The 21,295-nt window shown below is 50.9% G+C and overlaps 1 protein-coding gene across 3 annotated transcripts; it reads left to right on the forward strand.

Moving 5' to 3' along the window:
- Positions 1–357: 357 nt before the first annotated feature.
- Positions 358–20,278, forward strand: LOC142251595 (myoD family inhibitor domain-containing protein-like). 3 transcript variants are annotated; one of them, XM_075324549.1, is made up of 4 exons: positions 358–533; positions 3,453–3,586; positions 3,764–3,922; positions 18,788–20,278. In XM_075324549.1, exons 2-4 carry the CDS (start codon positions 3,460–3,462, stop codon positions 20,164–20,166), a joined length of 1,665 nt encoding a protein of 554 aa, XP_075180664.1. In that variant the 5' UTR covers positions 358–533; positions 3,453–3,459; the 3' UTR covers positions 20,167–20,278. The 3 variants fall into 3 exon arrangements, with proteins under 3 accessions (XP_075180664.1, XP_075180666.1, XP_075180665.1); XM_075324551.1 differs by having other exon boundaries at positions 364–533; positions 19,940–20,278; XM_075324550.1 differs by lacking the exon at positions 18,788–20,278 and adding an exon at positions 17,509–18,068 and having other exon boundaries at positions 366–533.
- Positions 20,279–21,295: the final 1,017 nt, after the last annotated feature.

The raw sequence follows: 21,295 nt of genomic DNA on the forward strand, positions 1-21,295 counted from the left end.
TTCACAAATCCTTGTACTTAGTGTTTATATCACATAAAATCCCAATAAAAAAAAAATTTAAGTTTGTGGATGTAACGTGAAAAAATGTGAAGTTCAAGGGGTATGAATACTTTTTTTCAAGGCATTGTATGGGTTAGTCAGGGTACCGCACTCCGTAGATGTACTTTCCAGTTTCCACATAGATGATGATAGTGGGTGCAGTGGTCGCACCCGGGCCCCGGAGCCTAAAGGGGCCCAAAAAGGTTCCTTTTCCAATACTGATAACCCCCTGATATTTGGGCTTTGAGGCGGGGGGCTTCCTGTTGTGTTGTGTGATGTTTTCTTTTCCATCCTCGCTATCCCTCTCATCTCTGTACATCTCTTCCCTCCTCCCCGCAGCTCAGGATATGGTGACGCCAGCAAAAGCTTTTTAACACCATCCACAATTTAATGATGTGAGAGAAGAAGAAAGGGTGTGAAGAGGAACGCAGCGAGCGCGGAGCAATGAGGTAATGAGCCTGGCTCCATCCGTATCACCGGCACAACCTGCAGGGGTGAGTACAGCGACCACACCGCACAGAGGACACAATGACGAGCGGGGGACATGATGAATGGTTGTACCACGACGCGTAGTGTAGGACGGCCCGTGTGTGTAGTGACCGGAGAGGACGGGCCGTGTGTGTAGTGACTGGAGAGGACGGGCCGTGTGTGTAGTGACCGGAGAGGACGGGCCGTGTGTGTAGTGACCGGAGAGGACGAGCCGTGTGTGTAGTGACTGGAGAGGACGGGCCGTGTGTGTAGTGACCGGAGAGGACGGGCCGTGTGTGTAGTGACTGGAGAGGACGGGCCGTGTGTGTAGTGACCGGAGAGGACGGGCCGTGTGTGTAGTGACTGGAGAGGACGGGCCGCGTGTGTAGTGACCGGAGAGGACGGGCCGCGTGTGTAGTGACCGGAGAGGATGGGCCGTATGTGTAGTGACCGGAGAGGACGGGCCGTGTGTGTAGTGACCGGAGAGGACGGGCTGTGTGTGTAGTGACCGGAGAGGACGGGCCGTGTGTGTAGTGACCGGAGAGGTTGGGCCGTGTGTGTAGTGACTGGAGAGGACGGGCCGTGTGTGTAGTGACCGGAGAGGACAGGCCGTGTGTGTAGTGACCGGAGAGGACGAGCCGTGTGTGTAGTGACTGGAGAAGACGGGACGTGTGTGTAGTGACCGGAGAGGACGGGCCGTGTGTGTAGTGACTGGAGAGGACGGGCCGTGTGTGTAGTGACCGGAGAGGACGGGCTGTGTGTGTAGTGACCGGAGAGGACGGGCCGTGTGTGTAGTGACCGGAGAGGACGGGCCGTGTGTGCAGTGACCGGAGAGGACGGGCCGTGTGTGTAGTGACTGGAGAGGACGGGCCGCGTGTGTAGTGACCGGAGAGGATGGGCCGTGTGTGTAGTGACCGGAGAGGACGGGCCGTGTGTGTAGTGACCAGAGAGAACGGGCCGTATGTGTAGTGACCGGAGAGGACGGGCCGTGTGTGTAGTGACCGGAGAGGACGGGCCGTGTGTGTAGTGACCGGAGAGAACGGGCCGTGTGTGTAGTGACCGGAGAGGACAGGCCGTGTGTGTAGTGACCGGAGAGGACGGGCCGTGTGTGTAGTGACCGGAGAGGAGGGCCGTGTGTGTAGTGACCGGGGAGGACGGGCCGTGTGTGTAGTGACCGGAGAGGATGGGCCGTGTAGTGACCGGAGAGGACGGGCCGTGTAGTGACCGGAGAGGACGAGCCGTGTGTTTAGTGACCGGGGAGCACGGGTCGTGTAGTGACCGGAGAGGATGGACCATGTGTGTAGTGACTGGAGAGGACAGGCCGTGTGTGTAGTGACCGGAGAGGATGGACCATGTGTGTAGTGACCGGAGAGGACGGGCCGTGTGTGTAGTGACCGGAGAGGACGGGCCGTGTAGTGACCGGAGAGGACGGGCCGTGTGTGTAGTGACCGGAGAGGATGGACCATGTGTGTAGTGACCGGAGAGGACAGGCCATGTAGTGACCGGAGAGGACGGGCCGTGTGTGTAGTGACCGGAGAGGACGGGCCGTGTAGTGACCAGAGAGGACGGGCCGTGTAGTGACCGGAGAGGACGGGCCGTGTAGTGACCGGAGAGGACGGGCCGTGTAGTGACCGGAGAGGACGGGCCGTGTAGTGACCGGAGAGGACGGGCCGTGTAGTGACCGGAGAGGACGGGCCGTGTAGTGACCGGGGAGGACGGGCCGTGTGTGTAGTGACCGGAGAGGACGGGCCGTGTAGTGACCGGAGAGGACGGGTCGTGCAGTGACCGGAGAGGACAGGCCATGTAGTGACCGGAGAGGACGGGCCGTGTGTGTAGTGACCGGAGAGGACGGGCCGTGTAGTGACCGGAGAGGACGGGCCGTGTAGTGACCGGAGAGGACGGGCCGTGTAGTGACCGGAGAGGACGGGCCGTGTAGTGACCGGGGAGGACGGGCCGTGTGTGTAGTGACTGGAGAGGACAGGCCGTGTGTGTAGTGACCGGAGAGGACAGGCCGTGTGTGTAGTGACCGGAGAGGACGGGCCGTGTGTGTAGTGACCGGAGAGGACGGGCCGTGTGTGTAGTGACCGGAGAGGACAGGCCGTGTGTGTAGTGACCGGGGAGGACGGGCCGTGTGTGTAGTGACCGGAGAGGACGGGCCGTGTAGTGACCGGAGAGGACGGGCCGTGTGTGTAGTGACCGGAGAGGACAGGCCGTGTGTGTAGTGACCGGGGAGGACGGGCCGTGTGTGTAGTGACCGGAGAGGACGGGCCGTGCAGTGACCGGAGAGGAAGGGCCGTGTGTGTAGTGACCGGAGAGGACGGGTCGTGCCGTGACCGGAGAGGACGGGCCGTGTGTGTAGTGACCGGAGAGGACAGGCCGTGTGTGTAGTGACCGGAGAGGACAGGCCATGTAGTGACCGGAGAGGACGGGCCGTGTGTGTAGTGACCGGAGAGGACGGGCAGTGTGTGTAGTGACCGGAGAGGACGGGCCGTGTGTGTAGTGACCGGAGAGGACGGGCCGTGTGTGTAGTGACCGGAGAGGACAGGCCATGTAGTGACCGGAGAGGACGGGCCGTGTGTGTAGTGACCGGAGAGGACGGGCCGTGTGTGTAGTGACCGGAGAGGACAGGCCGTGTGTGTAGTGACCGGAGAGGACGGGCCGTGTGTGTAGTGACCGGAGAGGACGGGCCGTGTGTGTAGTGACCGGAGAGGACAGGCCATGTAGTGACCGGAGAGGACGGGCCGTGTGTGTAGTGACCGGAGAGGACAGGCCATGTAGTGACCGGAGAGGACGGGCCGTGTGTGTAGTGACCGGAGAGGACGGGCCGTGTGTGTAGTGACCGGAGAGGACAGGCCGTGTGTGTAGTGACCGGGGAGGACGGGCCGTGTGTGTAGTGACCGGAGAGGACGGGCCGTGCAGTGACTTGCCTTTCCTTATCCTCTCAGGCTTTACATGATGACTGACTCGGCCTCCGGCAGCGCGGAGACTTTGGTGAGGACGTCCGATCGTCTTCCTGCTGCAAAAAAATCTGCCAAAATCCATTTTGGAGAAGTGATTGATGCTGACGGCAGCGTGCGAGGTGATGAGCGGAGTGATGATCCGAGCCCTCGCTGTACAGTATCCTGTCCTGATATCTGCTCTGTGTGAACGCGCCTCTAGGCCCAGTCAGGCTTTCACTGTCTGGATATAGACGAGGTCCTAGCACACATTTGCCCTATGAGCCCCGTCTTACTCCACTGTCCATTACTTTTCCTAGGAGACCTCCAGGCGGTGACGCAGCCTCCGCACCAGCAGGTTCTCAGAAGCCCAGATGTCAGCGGAAAAAAGCCGAAATCATCCCGGAGAAGCGGCAAAAGGAGCAGCCTGGAGGGGCCCGTGCTCTCCGCCAGCCACATAGAGGGGGCCGCAGGGGACGGTGAGTGCTGGGATCCGCTGTGGAAATAGGTAAAAAAGCAAACAAATAATGACCATATTAAACTTCACATTTATGTGACCACTAGGTGTCACTAGATCTGACACAGAACAGGAGTTTATGGCACAGAACGCAGTCTGATGACTCCTATAGTTACATGACGTGGCCATTGCCTATAGAGCCAGAATCAAAATTATCCCCCCCCCCCATGCAAATCCGGATTATTAGGAAAAGGGGCAAACGTTCTGCTGTTTGCAATAAACCAATGAAAGAGGAACAATATAAAAAGCTGAACTAATATAGCACGAGGTTTCTCCAAATTCATCACACAATGCCTCTTGTAGTGACTCCTGCAGTCTCCGTGCTTCATTGTAGATATCACTGAGCTCCTGCCATGCTTCACTGTAGATATCACTGAGCTCCTGCCATGCTTCACTGTAGACATTAGTGAGCCCCCGCCATGCTTCACTGTAGATATCACTGAGCCCCCGCCATGCTTCATTGTAGATATCACTGAGCCCCCGCCGTGATTCACTATAGACATCACTGAGCTCCCGCCATGCTTCACTGTAGATATCACTGAGCCCCCGCCATGCTTCATTGTAGATATCACTGAGCCCCCGCCATGCTTCACTGTAGACATCACTGAGCTCCTGCCATGCTTCACTGTAGACATCACTGAGCTCCTGCCATGCTTCACTGTAAATATCACTGAGCCCCTGCCATGCTTCACTGTAGATATCACTGAGCCCCTGTCATGCTTCACTGTAGATATCACTGAGCTCCTGCCGTGCTTCACTGTAGACATCAGTGAGCTCCTGCCATGCTTCACTGTAGATATCACTGAGCTCCTGCCGTGCTTCACTGTAGATATCACCAAGTCCTTGCCGTGCTTCACTGTAGCTATCACCAAGCCCCCGCCATGCTTCACTGTAGACATTAGTGAGCCCCCGCCATGCTTCACTGTAGATATCACTGAGCTCCTGCCGTGCTTCACTGTAGATATCACCAAGTCCTCGCCGTGCTTCACTGTAGATATCACTGAGCCCCCGCCATGCTTCATTGTAGATGTCACTGAGCTCTCGCCGTGCTTCATTGTAGATGTCACTGAGCTCTCGCCGTGCTTCATTGTAGATGTCACTGAGCCCCCGCCATGCTTCACTATAGACATCACTGAGCTCCTGCCATGCTTCATTGTAGATGTCACTGAGCTCTCGCCGTGATTCACTGTAGATATCACTGAGCCCCCGCCATGCTTCACTGTAGACATCACTGAGCTCCTGCCGTGCTTCACTGTAGATATCACTGAGCCCTCACCATGCTTCATTGTAGATGTCACTGAGTCCTCGCCATGCTTCACTGTAGACATCACTGAACTCCCGCCATGCTTCACTGTAGATATCACTGAGCCTTCACCATGCTTCACTGTAGATATCACTGAGCCCCCGCCATGCTTCACTGTAGACATCACTGAGCCCCCACCATGCTTCACTGTAGCTATCATCAAGACCCCGCCATGCTTCACTGTAGACATTAGTGAGCCCCCGCCATGCTTCACTGTAGACATCACTGAGCCCCACCATGCTTCACTGTAGACATCACTAAGCCCCCACCATTCTTCACTGTAGACATCACTAAGCCCCCGCCATGCTTCACTGTAGACATCACTGAGCCCCCACCATGCTTCACTGTAGACATCACTGAGCCCCACCATGCTTCACTGTAGACATCACTGAGCCCCACCATGCTTCACTGTAGACATCACTGAGCCCCACCATGCTTCACTGTAGACATCACTGAGCCCTACCATGCTTCACTGTAGACATCACTAAGCCCCCGCCATGCTTCACTGTAGACATCACTGAGCCCCCACCATGCTTCACTGTAGACATCACTGAGCCCCACCATGCTTCACTGTAGACATCACTAAGCCCCCGCCGTGCTTCACTGTAGTCAGTAAAAGTGTCATTTTGTGCTGAATTAGAAGAGACCTCTTGTTATTTGATTGCGGCTGTTTATCTCATGGTGGCAGCCGTCACCGCAGAGCGGATTTACTGCACGTTCTCTATAAAGCCGCAGTGACAGCGGAGTCAGGTCTATGAGATAAGTCCGGAGCAAAATATGAAATGAATTGTATCTAGTCAGCAACGATCTGTGTACAGGGCCAGTGACGAGCCACCGGCTTCAGAGGAGCGAGGACGGGGTGAGGACAGGGCACTATCAGCCATAAACAGCTGCCCAGACCAAAGCGAAGCCCCCAGACCCGAACCCCCCTGCCAGCCCGGAATCACACAAACCCCATATTCATTGGTATAAATCATCTCCACATGTAATCAGATTATCCTCTCCAGGGACCAGACGCAGAAATAAGTCAATTACATGTTAGAAATTACAGCTGCAATCTCTAATCTCACCATCTGGGGAAATGCAAACATCTCGGGATTAGATTATCACAGACATTGGCAAAATTAGTGATCATATTAAGATTTGGAAAGTCTCTCCCTTCAATTACCGATCAATGAATCCAGGTGACAGGATTGGGTGCTAGTAGCCATCAGAGAGAGTCCCTATCAGTGGCAGATTAGAGTCCCTATAATCAGTGGCAGTTTAGAGTCCCTATAACTAGTGACAGGATTAGAGTCCCTATAACTAGTGACAGGATTAGAGTCCCTATAACCAGTGGCAAGATTAGAGTCCCTATAACCAGTGACAGATTAGAGTCCCTATAACCAGTGGCAGGATTAGAGTCCCTATAACCAGTGACAGGATTAGAGTCCCTATAAACAGTGACAGGATTAGAGTCCCTATAACCAGTGGCAGGATTAGAGTCCCTATAACCAGTGACAGGATTGGAGTCCCTATAACCAGTGACAGGATTAGAGTCCCTATAACCAGTGGCAGGATTAGAGTCCCTATAACCAGTGACAGGATTAGAGTCCCTATAACCAGTGACAGGATTAGAGTCCCTATAACCAGTGACAGGATTAGAGTCCCTATAACCAGTGACAGGATTAGAGTCCCTATAACCAATGACAGGATTAGAGTCCCTATAACCAGTGACAGGATTAGAGTCCCTATAACCAGTGACAGGATTAGAGTCCCTATAACCAATGACAGGATTAGAGACCCTATAACCAGTGACAGGATTAGAGTCCCTATAACCAGTGACAGGATTAGAGTCCCTATAACCAGTGGCAGGATTAGAGTCCCTATAACCAGTGGCAGGATTAGAGTCCCTATAACCAGTGGCAGGATTAGAGTCCCTATAACCAGTGACAGGATTAGAGTCCCTATAACCAGTGACAGGATTAGAGTCCCTATAACCAGTGGCAGGATTAGAGTCCCTATAACCAATGACAGGATTAGAGTCCCTATAACCAGTGACAGGATTAGAGTCCCTATAACCAGTGACAGGATTAGAGTCCCTATAACCAGTGACAGGATTAGAGTCCCTATAACCAGTGGCAGGATTAGAGTCCCTATAACTAGTGACAGGATTAGAGTCCCTATAACTAGTGACAGGATTAGAGTCCCTATAACCAGTGGCAAGATTAGAGTCCCTATAACCAGTGACAGATTAGAGTCCCTATAACCAGTGGTAGGATTAGAGTCCCTATAACCAGTGACAGGATTAGAGTCCCTATAACCAGTGACAGGATTAGAGTCCCTATAACCAGTGACAGGATTAGAGTCCCTATAACCAGTGGCAGGATTAGAGTCCCTATAACTAGTGACAGGATTAGAGTCCCTATAACTAGTGACAGGATTAGAGTCCCTATAACCAGTGGCAAGATTAGAGTCCCTATAACCAGTGACAGGATTAGAGTCCCTATAACCAGTGGCAGGATTAGAGTCCCTATAACCAGTGACAGGATTAGAGTCCCTATAACCAGTGACAGGATTAGAGTCCCTATAACCAGTGGCAGGATTAGAGTCCCTATAACCAGTGACAGGATTAGAGTCCCTATAACCAGTGACAGGATTAGAGTCCCTATAACCAATGACAGGATTAGAGTCCCTATAACCAGTGACAGGATTAGAGTCCCTATAACCAGTGACAGGATTAGAGTCCCTATAACCAATGACAGGATTAGAGACCCTATAACCAGTGACAGGATTAGAGTCCCTATAACCAGTGACAGGATTAGAGTCCCTATAACCAGTGGCAGGATTAGAGTCCCTATAACCAGTGGCAGGATTAGAGTCCCTATAACCAGTGGCAGGATTAGAGTCCCTATAACCAGTGACAGGATTAGAGTCCCTATAACCAGTGACAGGATTAGAGTCCCTATAACCAGTGGCAGGATTAGAGTCCCTATAACCAATGACAGGATTAGAGTCCCTATAACCAGTGACAGGATTAGAGTCCCTATAACCAGTGACAGGATTAGAGTCCCTATAACCAGTGACAGGATTAGAGTCCCTATAACCAGTGGCAGGATTAGAGTCCCTATAACTAGTGACAGGATTAGAGTCCCTATAACTAGTGACAGGATTAGAGTCCCTATAACCAGTGGCAAGATTAGAGTCCCTATAACCAGTGACAGATTAGAGTCCCTATAACCAGTGGCAGGATTAGAGTCCCTATAACCAGTGACAGGATTAGAGTCCCTATAAACAGTGACAGGATTAGAGTCCCTATAACCAGTGGCAGGATTAGTGTCCCTATAACCAGTGACAGGATTGGAGTCCCTATAACCAGTGACAGGATTAGAGTCCCTATAACCAGTGGCAGGATTAGAGTCCCTATAACCAGTGACAGGATTAGAGTCCCTATAACCAGTGACAGGATTAGAGTCCCTATAACCAGTGGCAGGATTAGAGTCCCTATAACCAGTGACAGGATTAGAGTCCCTATAACCAGTGACAGGATTAGAGTCCCTATAACCAATGACAGGATTAGAGTCCCTATAACCAGTGACAGGATTAGAGTCCCTATAACCAGTGACAGGATTAGAGTCCCTATAACCAATGACAGGATTAGAGACCCTATAACCAGTGACAGGATTAGAGTCCCTATAACCAGTGACAGGATTAGAGTCCCTATAACCAGTGGCAGGATTAGAGTCCCTATAACCAGTGGCAGGATTAGAGTCCCTATAACCAGTGGCAGGATTAGAGTCCCTATAACCAGTGACAGGATTAGAGTCCCTATAACCAGTGACAGGATTAGAGTCCCTATAACCAGTGGCAGGATTAGAGTCCCTATAACCAATGACAGGATTAGAGTCCCTATAACCAGTGACAGGATTAGAGTCCCTATAACCAGTGACAGGATTAGAGTCCCTATAACCAGTGACAGGATTAGAGTCCCTATAACCAGTGACAGGATTAGAGTCCCTATAACCTGTGACAGAATTAGAGTCCCTATAACCAGTGACAGATTAGAGTCCCTATAACCAGTGGCAAAATTAGAGTCCCTATAACCAGTGACAGGATTAGAGTCCCTATAACCAGTGACAGCATTAGAGTCCCTATACCCAGTGGCAGTTTAGAGTCCCTATAACCAGTGACAGGATTAGAGTCCCTATAACCAGTGGCAGGATTAGAGTCCCTATAACCAGTGACAGAATTAGAGTCCCTATAACCAGTGACAGGATTAGAGTCCCTATAACCAGTGACAGAATTAGAGTCCCTATAACCAGTGACAGCATTAGAGTCCCTATAACCAGTGGCAGATTAGAGTCCCTATAACCAGTGGCAGATTAGAGTCCCTATAACCAGTGGCAGATTAGAGTCCCTATAACCAGTGACAGGATTAGAGTCCCTATAACCAGTGACAGGATTAGAGTCCCTATAACCAGTGGCAGAATAGAGTCCCTATAACCAGTGGCAGATTAGAGTCCCTATAACCAGTGACAGGATTAGAGTCCCTATAACCAGTGACAGGATTAGAGTCCATATAACAAGTGACAGGATTAGAGTCCCTATAACCAGTGACAGGATTAGAGTCCCTATAACCAGTGGCAGGATTAGAGTCCCTATAACCAGTGACAGATTAGAGTCCCTATAACCAGTGACAGAATTAGAGTCCCTATAACCAGTGACAGAATTAGAGTCCCTATAACCAGTGGCAGAATTAGAGTCCCTATAACCAGTGGCAGGATTAGAGTCCCTATAACCAGTGGCAGATTAGAGTCCCTATAACCAGTGGCAGGATTAGAGTCCCTATAACCAGTGGCAGATTAGAGTCCCTATAACCAGTGGCAGATTAGAGTCCCTATAACCAGTGACAGGATTAGAGTCCCTATAACCAGTGGCAGGATTAGAGTCCCTATAACCAGTGACAGAATTAGAGTCCCTATAACCAGTGACAGAATTAGAGTCCCTATAACCAGTGACAGGATTAGAGTCCCTATAACCAATGACAGGATTAGAGTCCCTATAACCAGTGACAGGATTAGAGTCCCTATAACCAGTGACAGGATTAGAGTCCCTATAACCAATGACAGGATTAGAGACCCTATAACCAGTGACAGGATTAGAGTCCCTATAACCAATGACAGGATTAGAGTCCCTATAACCAGTGGCAGGATTAGAGTCCCTATAACCAGTGGCAGGATTAGAGTCCCTATAACCAGTGGCAGGATTAGAGTCCCTATAACCAGTGACAGGATTAGAGTCCCTATAACCAGTGACAGGATTAGAGTCCCTATAACCAGTGGCAGGATTAGAGTCCCTATAACCAATGACAGGATTAGAGTCCCTATAACCAGTGACAGGATTAGAGTCCCTATAACCAGTGACAGGATTAGAGTCCCTATAACCAGTGACAGGATTAGAGTCCCTATAACCAGTGACAGGATTAGAGTCCCTATAACCAGTGACAGAATTAGAGTCCCTATAACCAGTGACAGATTAGAGTCCCTATAACCAGTGGCAAAATTAGAGTCCCTATAACCAGTGACAGGATTAGAGTCTCTATAACCAGTGACAGCATTAGAGTCCCTATACCCAGTGGCAGTTTAGAGTCCCTATAACCAGTGACAGGATTAGAGTCCCTATAACCAGTGGCAGGATTAGAGTCCCTATAACCAGTGACAGAATTAGAGTCCCTATAACCAGTGACAGGATTAGAGTCCCTATAACCAGTGACAGAATTAGAGTCCCTATAACCAGTGACAGCATTAGAGTCCCTATAACCAGTGGCAGATTAGAGTCCCTATAACCAGTGGCAGATTAGAGTCCCTATAACCAGTGGCAGATTAGAGTCCCTATAACCAGTGACAGGATTAGAGTCCCTATAACCAGTGACAGGATTAGAGTCCCTATAACCAGTGGCAGAATAGAGTCCCTATAACCAGTGGCAGATTAGAGTCCCTATAACCAGTGACAGGATTAGAGTCCCTATAACCAGTGGCAGGATTAGAGTCCCTATAACCAGTGACAGGATTAGAGTCCCTATAACCAGTGACAGGATTAGAGTCCCTATAACCAGTGGCAGGATTAGAGTCCCTATAACCAATGACAGGATTAGAGTCCCTATAACCAGTGACAGGATTAGAGTCCCTATAACCAGTGACAGGATTAGAGTCCCTATAACCAGTGACAGGATTAGAGTCCCTATAACCAGTGGCAGGATTAGAGTCCCTATAACCAGTGACAGGATTAGAGTCCCTATAACCAGTGGCAGGATTAGAGTCCCTATAACCAGTGGCAGGATTAGAGTCCCTATAACCAGTGGCAGGATTAGAGTCCCTATAACCAGTGACAGGATTAGAGTCCCTATAACCAGTGACAGGATTAGAGTCCCTATAACCAGTGGCAGGATTAGAGTCCCTATAACCAATGACAGGATTAGAGTCCCTATAACCAGTGACAGGATTAGAGTCCCTATAACCAGTGACAGGATTAGAGTCCCTATAACCAGTGACAGGATTAGAGTCCCTATAACCAGTGGCAGGATTAGAGTCCCTATAACTAGTGACAGGATTAGAGTCCCTATAACTAGTGACAGGATTAGAGTCCCTATAACCAGTGGCAAGATTAGAGTCCCTATAACCAGTGACAGATTAGAGTCCCTATAACCAGTGGCAGGATTAGAGTCCCTATAACCAGTGACAGGATTAGAGTCCCTATAAACAGTGACAGGATTAGAGTCCCTATAACCAGTGGCAGGATTAGAGTCCCTATAACCAGTGACAGGATTGGAGTCCCTATAACCAGTGACAGGATTAGAGTCCCTATAACCAGTGGCAGGATTAGAGTCCCTATAACCAGTGACAGGATTAGAGTCCCTATAACCAGTGACAGGATTAGAGTCCCTATAACCAGTGGCAGGATTAGAGTCCCTATAACCAGTGACAGGATTAGAGTCCCTATAACCAGTGACAGGATTAGAGTCCCTATAACCAATGACAGGATTAGAGTCCCTATAACCAGTGACAGGATTAGAGTCCCTATAACCAGTGACAGGATTAGAGTCCCTATAACCAATGACAGGATTAGAGACCCTATAACCAGTGACAGGATTAGAGTCCCTATAACCAGTGACAGGATTAGAGTCCCTATAACCAGTGGCAGGATTAGAGTCCCTATAACCAGTGGCAGGATTAGAGTCCCTATAACCAGTGGCAGGATTAGAGTCCCTATAACCAGTGACAGGATTAGAGTCCCTATAACCAGTGACAGGATTAGAGTCCCTATAACCAGTGGCAGGATTAGAGTCCCTATAACCAATGACAGGATTAGAGTCCCTATAACCAGTGACAGGATTAGAGTCCCTATAACCAGTGACAGGATTAGAGTCCCTATAACCAGTGACAGGATTAGAGTCCCTATAACCAGTGACAGGATTAGAGTCCCTATAACCAGTGACAGAATTAGAGTCCCTATAACCAGTGACAGATTAGAGTCCCTATAACCAGTGGCAAAATTAGAGTCCCTATAACCAGTGACAGGATTAGAGTCCCTATAACCAGTGACAGCATTAGAGTCCCTATACCCAGTGGCAGTTTAGAGTCCCTATAACCAGTGACAGGATTAGAGTCCCTATAACCAGTGGCAGGATTAGAGTCCCTATAACCAGTGACAGAATTAGAGTCCCTATAACCAGTGACAGGATTAGAGTCCCTATAACCAGTGACAGAATTAGAGTCCCTATAACCAGTGACAGCATTAGAGTCCCTATAACCAGTGGCAGATTAGAGTCCCTATAACCAGTGGCAGATTAGAGTCCCTATAACCAGTGGCAGATTAGAGTCCCTATAACCAGTGACAGGATTAGAGTCCCTATAACCAGTGACAGGATTAGAGTCCCTATAACCAGTGGCAGAATAGAGTCCCTATAACCAGTGGCAGATTAGAGTCCCTATAACCAGTGACAGGATTAGAGTCCCTATAACCAGTGACAGGATTAGAGTCCATATAACAAGTGACAGGATTAGAGTCCCTATAACCAGTGACAGGATTAGAGTCCCTATAACCAGTGGCAGATTAGAGTCCCTATAACCAGTGACAGAATTAGAGTCCCTATAACCAGTGACAGAATTAGAGTCCCTATAACCAGTGGCAGAATTAGAGTCCCTATAACCAGTGGCAGGATTAGAGTCCCTATAACCAGTGGCAGATTAGAGTCCCTATAACCAGTGGCAGGATTAGAGTCCCTATAACCAGTGGCAGATTAGAGTCCCTATAACCAGTGGCAGATTAGAGTCCCTATAACCAGTGACAGGATTAGAGTCCCTATAACCAGTGGCAGGATTAGAGTCCCTATAACCAGTGACAGAATTAGAGTCCCTATAACCAGTGACAGAATTAGAGTCCCTATAACCAGTGACAGGATTAGAGTCCCTATAACCAATGACAGGATTAGAGTCCCTATAACCAGTGACAGGATTAGAGTCCCTATAACCAGTGACAGGATTAGAGTCCCTATAACCAATGACAGGATTAGAGACCCTATAACCAGTGACAGGATTAGAGTCCCTATAACCAGTGACAGGATTAGAGTCCCTATAACCAGTGGCAGGATTAGAGTCCCTATAACCAGTGGCAGGATTAGAGTCCCTATAACCAGTGGCAGGATTAGAGTCCCTATAACCAGTGACAGGATTAGAGTCCCTATAACCAGTGACAGGATTAGAGTCCCTATAACCAGTGGCAGGATTAGAGTCCCTATAACCAGTGGCAGGATTAGAGTCCCTATAACCAGTGGCAGATTAGAGTCCCTATAACCAGTGGCAGATTAGAGTCCCTATAACCAGTGACAGGATTAGAGTCCCTATAACCAGTGGCAGGATTAGAGTCCCTATAACCAGTGACAGAATTAGAGTCCCTATAACCAGTGACAGAATTAGAGTCCCTATAACCAGTGACAGGATTAGAGTCCCTATAACCAATGACAGGATTAGAGTCCCTATAACCAGTGACAGGATTAGAGTCCCTATAACCAGTGACAGGATTAGAGTCCCTATAACCAATGACAGGATTAGAGACCCTATAACCAGTGACAGGATTAGAGTCCCTATAACCAGTGACAGGATTAGAGTCCCTATAACCAGTGGCAGGATTAGAGTCCCTATAACCAGTGGCAGGATTAGAGTCCCTATAACCAGTGGCAGGATTAGAGTCCCTATAACCAGTGACAGGATTAGAGTCCCTATAACCAGTGACAGGATTAGAGTCCCTATAACCAGTGGCAGGATTAGAGTCCCTATAACCAATGACAGGATTAGAGTCCCTATAACCAGTGGCAGGATTAGAGTCCCTATAACCAGTGGCAGGATTAGTGTCCCTATAACCAGTGACAGGATTAGAGTCCCTATAACCAGTGGCAGGATTAGAGTCCCTATAACCAGTGGCAGGATTAGAGTCCCTATAACCAGTGACAGAATTAGAGTCCCTATAACCAGTGGCAGGATTAGAGTCCCTATAACCAATGACAGGATTAGAGTCCCTATAACCAGTGACAGGATTAGAGTCCCTATAACCAGTGGCAGGATTAGAGTCCCTATAACCAGTGGCAGGATTAGAGTCCCTATAACCAGTGGCAGGATTAGAGTCCCTATAACCAGTGACAGAATTAGAGTCCCTATAACCAGTGACAGGATTAGAGTCCCTATAACCAGTGGCAGGATTAGAGTCCCTATAACCAGTGGCAGACCAAGAAATTCCCTATCAAAAGTTTCAAATATAGAAAGTCTCTATAGACAGTGCCAGATATAGAGGTCCGGTGCACAGTGTCAGCATAAAGAGGCCTCAGAATACTCCCATAATTGTGCCCGTTAATGTCCCCATATACAGTGTCAGACAGACAGTGCCCCATATACAGTGTGAGACAGTGATCCCATAATTGTGCCAGACAGTGCCCCATATACAGTGTCAGTCAGACAGTGCCCCATATACAGTGTCAGTCAGACAGTGCCCCATATACAGTGTCAGACAGACAGTGCCCCATATACAGTGTCAGACAGACAGTGCCCCATATACAGTGTCAGACAGACAGTGCCCCATATACAGTGTTAGTCAGACAGCGCCCCATATACAGTGTCAGAGAGTGCCCCATATACAGTGTCAGACAGACAGTGCCCCATATACAGTGTCAGACAGACAGCGCCCCATATACAGTGTCAGACAGACAGTGATCCTATATACAGTGTCAGACAGACAGTGCCCCATATACAGTGTCAGACAGACAGTGCCCCATATACAGTGTCAGCAGACAGTGCCCCATATACAGTGTCAGACAGACAGTGCCCCATATACAGTTTTAGACAGACAGTGCCCCATATACAGGGTCAGACAGACAGTGCCCCATATACAGTGTCAGTCAGACAGTGCCCCATATACAGTGTCAGACAGACAGTGCCCCATATACAGTGTCAGACAGACAGCGCCCCATATACAGTGTCAGACAGACAGTGCCCCATATACAGTGTCAGCAGACAGTGCCCCATATACAGTGTCAGACAGACAGTGCCCCATATACAGTTTTAGACAGACAGTGCCCCATATACAGTGTCAGACAGACAGTGCCCCATATACAGTGTCAGTCAGACAGTGCCCCATATACAGTGTCAGACAGACAGTGCCCCATATACAGTGTCAGAAAGACAGTGCCCCATATACAGTGTCAGAAAGTGCCCCATATACAGTGTCAGACAGACAGTGCCCCATATACAGTGTCAGCCAGTGCCCCATATACAGTGTCAGACAGACAGTGCCCCATATACAGTGTCAGACAGACAGTGCCCCATATACAGTGTCAGACAGACAGTGCCCCATATACAGTGTCAGATAGGCAGTGCCCCATATACAGTGTCAGACAGACAGTGCCCCATATACAGTGTCAGAAGACAGTGCCCCATATACAGTGTCAGACAGCGCCCCATATACAGTGTCAGAAAGACAGTGCCCCATATACAGTGTCAGACAGACAGTGCCCCATATACAGTGTCAGCCAGTGCCCCATATACAGTGTCAGACAGACAGTGCCCCATATACAGTGTCAGACAGACAGTGCCCCATATACAGTGTCAGCCAGACAGTGCCCCATATACAGTGTCAGCCAGACAGTGCCCCATATACAGTGTCAGACAGACAGTGCCCCATATACAGTGTCAGACAGTGCCCCATATACAGTGTCAGACAGACAGTGCCCCATATACAGTGTCAGCCAGTGCCCCATATACAGTGTCAGACAGACAGTGCCCCATATACAGTGTCAGACAGTGCCCCATATACAGTGTCAGACAGACAGTGCCCCATATACAGTGTCAGACAGACAGTGCCCCATATACAGTGTCAGACAGACAGTGCCCCATATACAGTGTCAGCCAGTGCCCCATATACAGTGTCAGACAGACAGTGCCCCATATACAGTGTCAGCCAGACAGTGCCCCATATACAGTGTCAGCCAGTGCCCCATATACAGTGTCAGACAGACAGTGCCCCATATACAGTGTCAGCCAGACAGTGCCCCATATACAGTGTCAGCCAGACAGTGCCCCATATACAGTGTCAGCCAGACAGTGCCCCATATACAGTGTCAGACAGACAGTGCCCCATATACAGTGTCAGACAGACAGTGCCCCATATACAGTGTCAGCCAGTGCCCCATATACAGTGTCAGCCAGACAGTGCCCCATATACAGTGTCAGCCAGTGCCCCATATACAGTGTCAGACAGACAGTGCCCCATATACAGTGTCAGTCAGACAGTGCCCCATATACAGTGTCAGACAGACAGTGCCCCATATACAGTGTCAGACAGACAGTGCCCCATATACAGTGTCAGACAGACAGTGCCCCATATACAGTGTCAGCCAGACAGTGCCCCATATACAGTGTCAGACAGACAGTGCCCCATATACAGTGTCAGACAGACAGTGCCCCATATACAGTGTCAGACAGCGCCCCATATACAGTGTCAGACAGACAGCGCCCCATATACAGTGTCAGACAGCGCCCCATATACAGTGTCAGACAGCGCCCCATATACAGTGTCAGACAGACAGTGCCCCATATACAGTGTCAGTCAGACAGTGCCCCATATACAGTGTCAGTCAGACAGTGCCCCATATACAGTGTCAGACAGCGCCCCATATACAGTGCCGGATGTGTGACCGATTTTGTCCTTTCCTCCCTCAGTGTCGGACCTCACGGCCTCTCTGCTCCTTGCTTGCCTCTTCTGCCATTTCTCAGACTGTCTGGTCCTGATGCCGGGCACCTGCACCTCGGGCGTGCGCTGTCTGTGCTGTCACAGCTGTCTCCCGGACCTGTACGAGCTCTGCTGCTGCCCCTCCTGCTGCTGCTGCTGCACTAACCCCAGCTGCGAGCTCCTGGATATGTGTCAGAACACGGCCGAGTGTCTGGAGCTGGCCATGGAGATCTCCGAGCTGTGCTACCACTGACTAACCCAGCGCACTGTCTGCCGCACAGCGCCGCCCATCTGGCCGTGTCTGGTACTGCAGCCCAAGCTCTATACAAAAGACTATAGAAATCCCCCACGGCCATCACCACAGGGTCCAGGAAGCTGAGATATGGGGGGCTGTCTCCGGGGCCCTCTGCTGAGCACAAATAGACAGTTATGTTTACGGTCTGCTGACTGTCTCTTGCTAAACCTGCTGTCTCCCTGTAGACAGGTGTGCCTGCTGTCTCTCTCCTGTAGACAGGTGTGCCCGCTGTCTCCCTGTAGACAGGTGTGCCTGCTGTCTCTCTCCTGTAGACAGGTGTGCCTGCTGTCTCTCTCCTGACCGCTGTCTCTCTCCTGTAGACAGGTGTGCCTGTTGTCTCTCTCCTGTAGACAGGTGTGCCTGTTGTCTCTCTCCTGTAGACAGGTGTGCCCGTTGTCTCTCTCCTGTAGACAGGTGTCCCTGTTGTCTCTCTCCTGTAGACAGGTGTGCCTGTTGCCTTTCTCCTGTAGACAGGTGTGCCTGTTGTCTCTCTCCTGTAGACAGGTGTACCTGTTGTCTCTCTCCTGTAGACAGGTGTGCCTGTTGTCTCTCTCCTGTAGACAGGTGTGCCTGCTGTCTCTCTCCTGTAGACAGGTGTGCCTGTTGTCTCTCTCCTGTAGACAGGTGTGCTCGCTGTCTACCTGCTGACCGCTGTCTCTCTCCTGTAGACAGGTGTGCCTTCTGTCTCTCTCCTGTAGACAGGTGTGCCTGCTGTCTCTCTCCTGTAGATAGGTGTGCCTGCTGTCTCTCTCCTGTAGACAGGTGTGCCTGCTGTCTCCCTCCTGTAGACAGGTGTGCCTGCTGTCTCTCTCCTGTAGACAGGTGTGCCCGCTGTCTCCCTCCTGTAGACAGGTGTGCCTGCTGTCTCTCTCCTGTAGACAGGTGTGCCTGCTGTCTCCCTCCTGACCGCTGTCTCTCTCCTGTAGACAGGTGTGCCTGCTGTCTCCCTCCTGACCGCTGTCTCTCTCCTGTAGACAGGTGCGCCCGCTGTCCCCCTGCTGACCGCTGTCTCTCTCCTGCAGACAGGTGCGTCCGCTGTCTCCCTGCTGACCGCTGTCTCTCTCCTGTAGACAGGTGTGCCCGCTGTCTCTCTGCTGACCGCTGTCTCTCTCCTGTAGACAGGTGCGCCCGCTGTCCCCCTGCTGACCGCTGTCTCTCTCCTGTAGACAGGTGCGCCCACTGTCTCCCTGCTGACCGCTGTCTCTCTCCTGTAGACAGGTGCGCCCGCTGTCCCCCTGCTGACCGCTGTCTCTCTCCTGTAGACAGGTGCGCCCGCTGTCTCCCTGCTGACCACTGTCTCTCTCCTGTAGACAGGTGTGCCTGCTGTCTCCCTGCTGACCGCTGTCTCTGTCCTGTAGACAGGTGTGCCTGCTGTCTCCCTGCTGACCGCTGTCTCTCTCCTGTAGACAGGTGTGCCCGCTGTCTCCCTGCTGACCGCTGTCTCTCTCCTGTAGACAGGTGTGCCTGCTGTATCGCTGCTGACCGCTGTCTCTCTTCTGTAGACAGGTGCGCTCGCTGTCTCCCTGCTGACCGCTGTCTCTCTCCTGTAGACAGGTGCGCCCGCTGTCTCCCTCCTGACCGCTGTCTCTCTCCTGTAGACAGGTGCGCCTGCTGTCTCCCTCCTGACCGCTGTCTCTCTCCTGTAGACAGGTGCGCCCGCTGTCTCCCTGCTGACCGCTGTCTCTCTCCTGTAGACAGGTGTGCCCGCTGTCTCCCTGCTGACCGCTGTCTCTCTCCTGTAGACAGGTGTGCCCGCTGTCTCCCTGCTGACCGCTGTCTCTCTCCTGTAGACAGGTGTGCCTGCTGTCTCGCTGCTGACCGCTGTCTCTCTCCTGTAGACAGGTGCGCCCGCTGTCTCCCTGCTGACCGCTGTCTCTCTCCTGTAGACAGGTGTGCCCGCTGTCTCCCTCCTGACCGCTGTCTCTCTCCTGTAGACAGGTGTGCCCGCTGTCTCCCTGCTGACCGCTGTCTCTCTCCTGTAGACAGGTGTGCCCGCTGTCTCCCTCCTGACCGCTGTCTCTCTCCTGTAGACAGGTGTGCCTGCTGTCTCCCTCCTGACCGCTGTCTCTCTCCTGTAGACAGGTGCGCCTGCTGTCTCTATGCTGACCGCTTTCTCTCTCCTGTAGACAGGTGCGCCCGCTGTCTCCTGGCCGTCCTGTTTTGTGAGGTCTCCATCCTCTGCTCCTCAGTCCTGGGGTGTCTGAGCCCGTGCGGCTCGTTGTGCCCCTGTGGATTGCTGAGTGCCCGGTTGTGGCCTTGTGACCCTGGTTGTGCCGTACTGGACGAGGGCTGCCGCTCCTCAGACTGCCTGGACATCTGCCTGGAGTGCTGCTCCCTCTGCTTCCCCTCCTGAATGAAGAATCCGCGGCTCTGCGAATACTCAGGGGGAGTCATTTCGGGAGCAAACGGGTAGAAACGTGCCCAATGCTTGTACCCACATGTCAATAAAACCGCTCTGAACCCTGCGTGTACTGCACTTGTCATATCTTATTCACTGCCTATCCACCAGGGGGCAGCACTAAAGGCTGAGAAACCGCACTCCAGTCTGCATATTGGGAATTATAACTAATAAAAAGGCATAACTATAGCAGTCACAGATGAAACCAGAAAGCAACAGCTGCTACTCTATCTGCAGCCACCACTAGGGGGAGCTCCCTGTATACAGAGATACATGATAAGATCCTGTCTGCAGTCACCACTAGGGGGAGCTCCCTGTATACAGAGATACATGATAAGATCCTGTCTGTAGACACCACTAGGGGGAGCTCCCTGTATACAGAGATACATGATAAGATCCTGTCTGCAGTCACCACTAGGGGGAGCTCCCTGTATACAGAGATACATGATAAGATCCTGTCTGCAGCCACCACTAGGGGGAGCTCCCTGTATACAGAGATACATGATAAGATCCTGTCTGCAGACACCACTAGGGGGAGCTCCCTGTATACAGAGATACATGATAAGATCCTATCTGCAGTCACCACTAGGGGGAGCTCCCTGTATACAGAGATACATGATAATATCCTGTCTGCAGCCACCACTAGGGGGAGCTCCCTGTATACAGAGATACATGATAATATCCTGTCTGCAGCCACCACTAGGGGGAGCTCCCTGTATACAGAGATACATGATAAGATCCTGTCTGCAGCCACCACTAGGGGGAGCTCCCTGTATACAGAGATACATGATAATATCCTGTCTGCAGCCACCACTAGGGGGAGCTCCCTGTATACAGAGATACATGATAAGATCCTGTCTGCAGCCACCACTAGGGGGAGCTCCCTGTATACAGAGATACATGATAAGATCCTGTCTGCAGCCACCACTAGGGGGAGCTCCCTGTATACAGAGATACATGATAAGATATTGTGACGACATGGACTCTCATGGGTTAAAGTTTCTTAACATTCAGCCAGACTATTGTTCTTATGTGTGCTAAGTCATGTTTGCTTAGCTATTGTTCTCCAGACTTTTCCAGTAAC

This window comes from Anomaloglossus baeobatrachus, chromosome 9 (genome assembly GCF_048569485.1).
Source record: "Anomaloglossus baeobatrachus isolate aAnoBae1 chromosome 9, aAnoBae1.hap1, whole genome shotgun sequence".
In the NCBI taxonomy this organism is placed as follows: Eukaryota; Metazoa; Chordata; class Amphibia; order Anura; family Aromobatidae; genus Anomaloglossus; species Anomaloglossus baeobatrachus.